The sequence below is a fragment of the Sceloporus undulatus genome, chromosome 2 (assembly GCF_019175285.1).
Source record: "Sceloporus undulatus isolate JIND9_A2432 ecotype Alabama chromosome 2, SceUnd_v1.1, whole genome shotgun sequence".
NCBI lineage: Eukaryota > Metazoa > Chordata > Lepidosauria > Squamata > Phrynosomatidae > Sceloporus > Sceloporus undulatus.
The window spans coordinates 221,411,572-221,421,571 of NC_056523.1; the positions used below are offsets into that span (position 1 = coordinate 221,411,572).

At 44.1% G+C, this 10,000-nt stretch overlaps 1 protein-coding gene across 1 annotated transcript in view; it reads right to left on the bottom strand.

Annotated features, from left to right (window-relative positions):
* Positions 1–307: 307 nt before the first annotated feature.
* SARAF (store-operated calcium entry associated regulatory factor) overlaps positions 308–10,000 on the bottom strand; it is a 37,140-nt gene continuing 27,447 nt past the window's right edge. The window contains exons 3-6 of the mRNA XM_042451105.1: positions 5,244–5,664; positions 3,782–3,881; positions 2,372–2,499; positions 308–1,708 (exon numbers count right to left, since the gene is read on the bottom strand). Of these exons, the coding sequence (XP_042307039.1) occupies positions 1,683–1,708; positions 2,372–2,499; positions 3,782–3,881; positions 5,244–5,664 (675 nt within the window). The 3' untranslated portion in view covers positions 308–1,682. The remainder of the gene's footprint in view (positions 1,709–2,371; positions 2,500–3,781; positions 3,882–5,243; positions 5,665–10,000) is intronic.

The following is a 10,000-nucleotide window of genomic DNA, read 5'->3' on the forward strand; positions in this document are numbered from 1 at the left end:
TCCTGCTGATACCAACAACCTTGGATGCCCAAGTCCCAGTATATATACAGTGGTACCCCGGGATACGAATTACCCAGCTTACGAATTTTTCGGGATACGAAAAAATCCCATAGGGATTTATTGTTTCGGCTTACGAAGGTTTTTTCGGGTTACGAAAAAACCTCGGCGCTATTTCGCCACCGGAGGGCAGCAGAGAGCTATTTTTTTCCATTAGCGCCTATGGCAATTCAGGTTACGAAGGTTTTTCGGGTTACGAAATTAGCCGCGGAACGAATTAATTTCGTAACCCGAGGTACCACTGTAATGGCTTAGTAAAATGGTGTCCTTTATATAAAACAGCAAAATCAAATCAAGATTTGCGTTTTGGAATTTATGTTTTGAAATATTTTCCCACCATGCATAGTTCAATCCGTGGATAATTACTCTGTACAAGGCGGGTGGGTTGCATGTTCTTTAGACATCCACACCATACATTGTTAGTTTAAGACAAGGGTAAGGTTTGTGCAGCCTCCAGATGTTGTTAGGTTCCAACTGTCAGCAGCCCTAGCAAGGAATACTGACAATTGTCACTGAACATCTGAAGGGCCACATATATTTTCCACCCCTGGCTTAGCCATCTCAGTTCTCCCTGTGCTGTTGTTTTCTAAAAGCCGAAATAAAGCTGTATAGTAGGCCCCTGGTATCACTGAACAACATCTGCTGGAGTTTGGTTCCAGGATCCCTCCCCGCCTGCCCCGAATACCAAAATAAATCTGTGGATGCTCAAGTCCCATTAAATACCATGGCATAGTAAAATGGTGCCCCTTAAAATGGCAAAATCAATGTTTGCGTTTTGGAATATTTTCAAGCTGTGGATGGCTGAACTTGTGGATGCAGAATCTGTAGATATGGATATGTATCAGTTTGCATCCATAATATAGAGAGTTTAGGGTGTTGTTGTTGTGTGTATATCCTTTGCTCTTGTAGTAATGAAAGAAGCATTTTTCAGGGAAATATTTTAAATGAGAATATTCCAGTTCTCTTCAACTGATGGTTAAACAAGCAAAATAGCTACCATCCAGAAAAGCCCCAGTTTGCAAACCACACACACTTCTCTGTCCCACATAGTGAGGTCACACATTTAGTTGGGAAAATGCCTAGTAGTCATCCTTGAAACTTTTAACTTTCAAAAATTTCTGTTATAAATAAAGGATTTCAGAGTCTTGCTACACAGTCTTCTGGTGTGAAGGAAAAAAGATGGTAAGTTATATACATTTACTCAGAAATATGTTCCTTCATTTCAGTGTAATAGCCCCAAGTAAATATATCTCCAAGATAATTTGCTTCCTGGTCACAGTACTCTGGAAATAAATCTCACCCAAAGGAAGAGAAGGGGCTTCTGCACCTTTAAAGAAAAGGGAGATTATTGGCTGGAGTGCATCCAAGTATTGTTACCCAACTATTAAATATGTAGGCGCTCTAGTCGCTTTTTCCATCTGGCCACACTATTCCAAGATAAATCCAAACTGAAATTCTGCATCTGCCTTTTCTTTAAACATGAGAGCTGAAATACAATTATGTACAACTTAATGTATCATTCAAACCAAGAGGCTTACAAGGCCAGGAAACAAGCTTAAAACAGGTTTTAGAATTGCTGGAATGTTGCTTTTATTCAGTTTTTCAGACGGATCAGAATCCAAGGTTCATCTTCTCTTTGTGCCTCCAAAACCTAGAAAAGGATAAGAAGAGAACATAAACTATATCTATATATTATATCTCTATTAATCTATTTATATATATATATTATTATTATTATTATTATTAACATGATGGATCAGTTGGTTAGCACAGTGTTACCAAACCTCAAAAGCAACAAGTTGGGGATGCATTGACAGGATGAGCCATAGCAAACCTAGGACTCGCAGGCACTCCACTCCATCATGCATAGAAGGAAATTTGAAGCTTATAACTTCACAGGTTGCATGTCATCCAACCCATAGTTGTTTTCAATTATAGTTAATTAAAACAAGCCAGCTTCATAAACCATGGTTTAAAGTTTACTTGTTCCACTAATCAGTTTAGATGAGCACTCTGTAGATTAAAACTGACACTAGAAACTTCAGCCAATCATAAATTGAAGCAAATGCTTCAAAACTTTTCCTAATTGGCTGAACCAAAGCAGGAGGAAGAAGGGCATAAACTGAAGCCCATTTAACATATAGCAAAATGTTTAGCAGCAAAAGAGCACAGGAGAGATCAAACAACAATTATCTCAGACTCCATCCCTATTTAAATTTTCTGAGAAGGAAGTCAGTGTTCAGTCAAGCTTCCTTGCAGTAAACAGACAGAGGATAAGACATTAGCCAAGAAACCCAAACTGAATGCAATTTACCAGAGGTGGATCTTGTCCCTGAATGATAAGATGTTGTGGAGTTACGTGAAGTGCCAAATGCAGGGGGTTGAGCTGATGGACCAGCCCATGTATCATAGTATGGAGAATAAGTATGATGTGAAGGTGACCTGGAGAAAAATAACAATGTTATCTTGTGTTTATCAATATAAATACTTAAAGAAGCAAAATAACATAGGAAGGAATTGGGAGGTCATTTAATGAATAGCCCAATAACAGGAACAAACACTATCCTAATGAAAGGCATATTTAGACTTGGCCATGGACAGTCAATAATTGCAATAAAAGCTGAAGGTGGATTTTCTCTTTAGGTTTATTAAAATCATACATTTCAAGTTTAAAAAGAATGATTTGCCAAGTAATATGCCAGCCTATCTTACGCACACACCACGATTTGGGACAAATTACATTGAAGAAATTATAAACAAGATTCAGGTTCAATTACAGTAGACAGCTGAAAGAAGACACCATGATTTAACAACTCCTACTTTCTGGAAGGCACACATTATGCCTTAACACTAACATCTTTGCTGAATGATGCAATGCTATGTAACTGAATGGCAAAGAGCTTAATTAAGATATAGGTAAAACACAGCCAATTTATGTATTCTCTGGTGGCTAATCTATTTTACCAACAGTAAGTTATCAACATGAAGGGTATTTTCTTACACAACTCAGCATCATTATAGGTGGTCAGGAACTACAAGAAAGCCTTCAAGTGGCTATTGTTGAGTAAATGTGTATAGAAACCTTACACTACTGAGAGGAGGATCCAATTTCACGCAGCATGTTCTGTCAGGAGAGAGCATGCATGCTATACAATTTGCACATTATTTCTCTGGCTCCATCTGCCATTGACTGGGATGGGAAATATATCATGCAAGCCAGACCACTTGCAATTCTACAAAAAAATAATTAGTCAAAAATTAATTCCCCTATACTATAGTGCTCTTTTGAAAAAGTGATTTTCTGTGTCCAGGGACTCCTGATTCATGTAACAAGGTCCCCATATCTCCAAGAAATGTGTGCTGCAGTTTCAATTCCCCAAAATGCAAAAATAAGTTTTAAAAAGCCCCCTTGAGTGAGTAACAAGCCTCCAAAGTGCCATGAAAGGTCAAGTACACCACCTGAACCTCTAGCATTTGACTAATCCCACTACAGGTCAACAGCCCTTCATGGCAAAGAGATTTCCTACTCCGCCCTGAGGAGTATCAAACATAAAAAGTGGAGGAAATACTTCTCACAACTTTTTTATCATGATTCAAATTAAATATCTAAACAATATCCATCTGGCCTCAGAGACTCCCTTCTCCTTCCCTTTCACATGTGTTATTTAAATGTGTTGATCGAGCGAAGGAAGGTTTGTTGTCAAGACAAACTATGATGGCTTACCTCCTGTTGCCAGCCAAGTATCCCAGTAGCCCTCCTGCGCCTAATCCAGTCCAGAAACCTGGCCCTGAATTTGAGTGATAACTGGAATCACTAGCAGCTCCTTAATGCAAGTAGAATGAAACAGGGTTAGATCAAACAATCCTTGAAAGTTATGCCCTATTATTAAGAATTATAAGATTTGTCGACAAATCACTCAAGAGCATGGCATGCTCTTCAATTACTTTGGGCTTTAATGACGCCCAACTTAAAAAAAAAAACCCGAAGGAAATTACTCTTCTGGAAAATAAGATATAAATAACTGACACAGGCACATCCATTACCTAACACTGGAAGATTCAGAATTCAAATTTCTACCTGTTGCAATTAATCTGTGAAGTCCATTCACACTGAAATTCATAATTTGATGTTAGAAGCAAATAAGTGTGTTTGCCCAAATTACAAACCACATCACTGCAGTGCAAATAAAGTTTGGCTCTCACTGCCACAAACCTAAAGGGCTTTGAAAAATTTTATGAACTTCAAATCTGTTTTATGAAAACTAGGATCCAGTGAAATCGGTAAGAATTACTTGAAAATAAATGGCTCAGGATGGAAGCACTAAAGAAACTGTGATGTTAACAAAAAGATACAGTAGTTACGTGATCTTAAACTGAACCTACGATCTCATAACTGCTGGAGAATCATGTTTACAGTCATTAACAACCAAATGTAACCCCCAAACCCTACCTTTTCAGCCTTTCAGCACCCCAACCAAAAGTGTCTGAGGCACTGCTGAGCTGGAAAATGACATCTGTAATGCTTTCTTGGTCATGAGGTGCATGAAGAGAAGCAGGTGTAGTAAGACCCTATGGGTCTCTCCACAGGCCTGTTCTCAACACATCATGTAACTGAGAGAGTGTTGCAGATATTATTTCCCAGCATCCTGATAAGTAGCGTACCAGAAACCCATTGGCTGGGGTGCTTCCAAAGTGAAAAAGTAGGTTGTGGGGGGAGAGTGGCATTGCCAGGCATAACTATGACAATGGAGCTCTAGCATCATAGTTATATGAGCCGAAGCAGGATCTCTGCCATAGATACAATCAACAATTAAAAGGGTATAGAAGAGTTTCTCTACACAGCAACTCAAAGCACACATGATGATCTTGCAATCTATCTGCAGGCCAAAAAGGTTCAAAAAGAAGTAGCATATATATTACATCTCCATAGCCTCTTTTGTGTATGTGAGGGAGAACTATTCCTTCTCCTCTGGTTTAGACAGAAACTTTGTTATTAGTGTCAAATCAGAGCACCAAGGGCACTCATAAAATGCACCCTTGAAATTCTAAAGGCTCCAGGCAATCACTAGAGACTGTAAACAACTTTTACAGACCTGAATTGGACCTGACATATTTAAAAATGTACAAAACTGAACATTATATTCTAATACATTTGACTTACTGTTGCAAATCAGTGAAAAATTCACCTGCAAATGTAGGTTTAAATCCTGGTGGAGGTGGGCGTTGATAATACTGTCCATCTGATTTAAATCCTGGAGGAGGCGGGCTTTGGTGGTAGGTTCCTGAATGTCCATCACCATCAGCAAAACCATACTGTGGATGGTTATCACATAGGAACAGCTTGTAGACGCCAAAAACAAGTACCACAAATAATATTACCAGGACCACTCCAGCACCTGAACTTAATGAATCAGAAGAGGTTGGGGAAAAGTAGCTCCCATCAAATGAGCTGCCTTTCTGCTGTCCTGCCTTAGTTAACTCCAGCGTGTACGCCAAGCCACACGATCCTTTCAAAATGTAAGGGTCATCCGGATAATCGTAGCCTTCACAGCTTACTTCAATTTTTCCAAATCGGTATGCATTATCCAACTCAGCTTTACACTCCCACTGAAAAAGAAAGCAGCATTTTTGAGGTTTATAAATAAAACTAAAAACATACTTTTTGGTAAAATAACATCAAAAATACTCTTCTAATATGGGCTTACACATATCCTTAAGCCCAATTTTAAATATCCCACAATTAATATTACTGTTATTAGACCGAATAAAAATATTTTAATTGTCTGTTGGATTTCAAACTACTTGACAGAGGAAGTATCAAATATCTTGTTCACTCAAGTAGAAAGATTTACTTTCAGTTTATGAAGGAATCAGTCTAAACACAGAATTAAATGTGCCTTTTAGAAGTATGGTGTGTATGCCTCATCCCGTCTGTAAATATGATACTTCCTACTCTCCTTCCTAATGACTCAGCACAACACAGCACTACAAATACAGTAAACTATTTGAACCAGCTATGTCATAAGTAAATGTTTTTCAAAACCTTTGCACTATTTTAATGACTGCAATATATCTATGAACTATCTTTCTGGATCTACAAATCCAACATTTGGATGAAAATCCTCATTCTCTCTCTTTTTTTCTTTTACAGACAAATATATTCTACAAATTAGATGATACACCATCACCTGTTAGGAGTGTGTATACACTTATTTCATCCCAAACATGATATTTATAGAGACCCACAAAGAAGCATGTTTTTTATACTCATTAGGAGACATAGAGAAAGACTGCTTGACAGGAATATCTTTTGATGGCATTGGTCCTTCAATATTATCTTAAGCAAATATGGTTTGCTTTGTAGTTTCTCCCAGAATGTATTACAGTTGCTACCCCAGTCTAGTTAGCCCACCTGACTTAAACTACAATCTTGTGGAAGATATATGCTGGCACAACCATCATAACCTGACCCTAGGTGATTTTCATTTGCAGTTGCTGGGTCTTGATTTTGGTGTTTTTTCAGGACTGGTAGCCAAACTTTGTTTACTTTAAGTTACTTCTTTCCTGTTAAAGTTGTTTAGGTATTTGTGGATTTCAATTGTTTCCCTGTGCATTCTGACTTGATAGTTGTTGGCATGGTCCAGAATTTCAGTGTTTTCAAACAGCATTTTATGCCCAGAGTGGTTTCTAATTTGTTCTGCTACTGCTGATTTTTCTGGCTGACCCAACAACTGCAAATAAAAACCACCCAGGGTCAGGGCGATTTCCCAGCAGACAATGGATCACTAATTAAATAGACACCCTGAGGCCTTGCCATTCAACAACAGATCAACACACATATTAAGATGTAAGTCACTTCCTCCCAACCAAGGGTCACACAGTATATACAGTCGGTCCTTGGTATACGCAGGGGATCCGTTCCGGCCCCCCCCCCCCAAAATCCGCGTAGGCTCTAGTCCACGTTGTCTCCATCTCCTCCCCCACCACTCCTTTCCTTCCCCCTCCAATCCCTCCTTACTTAACTTTTTCATCACCGGTGCCGCGTTGCTGCTGCTGCTGCTGCTGCAGGCCCACCCTCAGCCCATAGCAGGGGGAAGGCCGGGTGGGGGTTTGGAGGAAAAGAAGCCCTCCAGCTGCCCCACCCGCCCTTCCGGTGGGCGGCGCGGCAGGGAGGACAAGTGCAGAGGACTCTTCGGCCTCCGCTCGGCCGGCCGCCGTGCCAGCACCTCTGCGCAAGGGCCGGTGTGGCCTGGAGGCCTATTGGCCTCCAGTCCGCCACTCAGCCCCTGCATCGAGGTGGCTGGCGCCGGCGTGCAGAGGAGGCTGAAGAGGCCCCAGGCACTCTCTCCTCCGCCTCTTCTCCGCCGACCATTGCCGGGGGAAATGCCAGATCGCTCCTGAGGCATCCAGAGCAGCGCCCGGCCTTTCCCCCGGCAGCGTGGTGGGCGGAGAGAGGAATCCAGCGCTGGTCCTCCAGCGCCAGAGGCCCCGCTCCGCCAGCTAAATGCAGGGGAAAGGCTGGGCGGCGGCTCCTGGAGGCCTCCAGGAGCAGCGCCCGGCCTTCCCCCCGGCAATGGAGGCGGAGAGGAGAGAGAGGAATAGCGCCTGGGGACTCTTTGCCTCCTGTCCACCCCACCCCCAACCCCCCCAAACCAACCCACCAAAACAACAGACACACACAACACGTCAACCACACACACCACCCCCCACACAAAACCCCAAAACCACCAACCCCCAAAAAACCACCCCGTTCCCCCACCCACCCAACACACACACCCCCCACCCCAACCCCCACAACCCCACACAACCCACACCCCAACACCCACAACAAAACCACCCCCCCCGTTGGTAGTGCACAACCCCCCACACCCCCCCCCCCGGGGGGCCCACCCCCGCCCCCCCCCCCCCGGTTTTTTGGTGGGGGGGGCACCCACGCCCAAACCCCCACCACAGGGGGGTGGTGGGGTTGGTGGGGTTGGGGGGTGGGGGGGGGGGGGGGGGGGGGGGGTGGGGGGGGGGTGTGGGGGGGTGGGGGGGGGGGGGGGGGGGGGGGTGGGGGGGGGGGGGGGGGTGGGGGGGGGGGGGGGGGAAAACAACACCCACACCCACCAACACCAAAACACAACACCAACAAAACAAACACCCAAACAAAAACCAAGCACAAAAAAAAAACACCAACACACTACGGGGAAACCAAACACAACAAAAGCAAAAAAAAAACGCCACAACAACAAAAAACACCAAAAACAACCCAACCAAAACCAAAAACACCAAAAAACAAAACCCAAAGACAAAGAAAAAACACAACAAAAAACACACCCCAACACCAAACCCACCCAAACAAAACACAAACCACCCAACCACAAAACACACACGGGGGGCAAAACAAAAAAAACAAAACCGGGGGGGGGCCCCCCCAAACACACCCACCCACACCACAAAACCCCAACCCCCCCACGAAAAGAAGGGGGGCCCAACAAAAAAAACACCACAACAACCCCCCACCCCACCCACCCCCCAAACCCACCCCAACAAAAATCATGCAGGGGCCAATGGCAGTCCCTGGAGGCCAGAGGCCTCCAGCCCACCCATCCCGGCCCTTGCACAAGGTGCTGGCAGCGGCACCCCCAGCGCGGCGGAGAGGAGCCGAAGAGGCCTCTTCCCTGGGTCCCTCTCCGCGGCCCACCGACCACGAAGAGCCGGGTGGCAGGCTGGAGGCCTTCTTTGCCTCCAAAACCCCCACCCGGCCTCCCCTGCTACGGCCGAGGCAGCGGCAGGAGTGACGCGGCACCGGGAGGGAAGGAGGGAGGGAGGAAGGAAGGAAAGAGTTGGGGGGAGGGAGGAAGTTGTCCCCAATGGTGGCGCGCGCGCACACGCGCCGCCATTGGGGACAACTTCCGGATTTGCCATGCGCATATGCTCAAATCCGCGCATGGCAAATCTGCGTATAATGAGGGCGACTGTATATACCCCACTCACCTCCATGCCAGCAGTCTCTGAAGATCCAGCCAAACGTCAAGAATAAACCTTCCAGAACACATCCACATAGCTTGAAAAACCCACAAAAAATTATGGATCCCAGTCGTGAAAGCCTTTGACTTTATGTAGCTTGTTTTGTTTATCTAGATAAGACCCTCAAAAGTTATACAGAGTTTTCTTGTCCTAATACTTTCTATCATACACGTTTTAAAAGAAACGTACCTGTACATCATAGCCATCCCAACCTTTGTTGTAACACTGGATGACGTCAGGGGTGTATGCTGCACACAGCCAGCTGAACCTCCAGTACACTGCAACTGAGGGACTGGAGAAGTCCGCCGATAATTTGTGTACTTGCCCGGGTAGAGTGTCAAAGCCTGGACTTCGCTAACAAGATTCTCTCTAGAAGAAAATATGTGAGTAAGAAATGCTACACAATGTCAGGAGTGAGTATCTTAAGATCCTCTCCCCCACCCCACCAGCATTAAAAGCCAACAGCATAAAAACTAAGAAAGTTCTCAGAATTATTCCTGTTTTGTTTTGTAATGTATTAACTCTCCATGGCAACCCAAAATGAAGATAGAGTTTTAGGTAAAAACCCTAAAAGCACGAATACAGTCCTCAACTTGACAGCTAAACAGGGTCAGCCCTGGTTAGTAGATGGATGGAGACCACCTATGAACACCAGATGCGTAAGCTATATTTCACAGGATGGAACTGGCAAAACCACCTGTAAGTATTTCTCACTTAAGAAACCCTATGAAATTCATGGAGTTCCCATAAGTGGACAGCTGACTTGACAACTCATACACACACATACTATACACAGTGATGGTGAACCTTTACAGACTGAGAGCCCAAACTGCAACCCAGAACCCCACGTCCCTCTGGCTTCTAGTAAGAAACTCTGGCAAACTCTGTGCTAGGGGGACAGCAAGTGTGCCAACTGAGTGTCGCTCCTGGC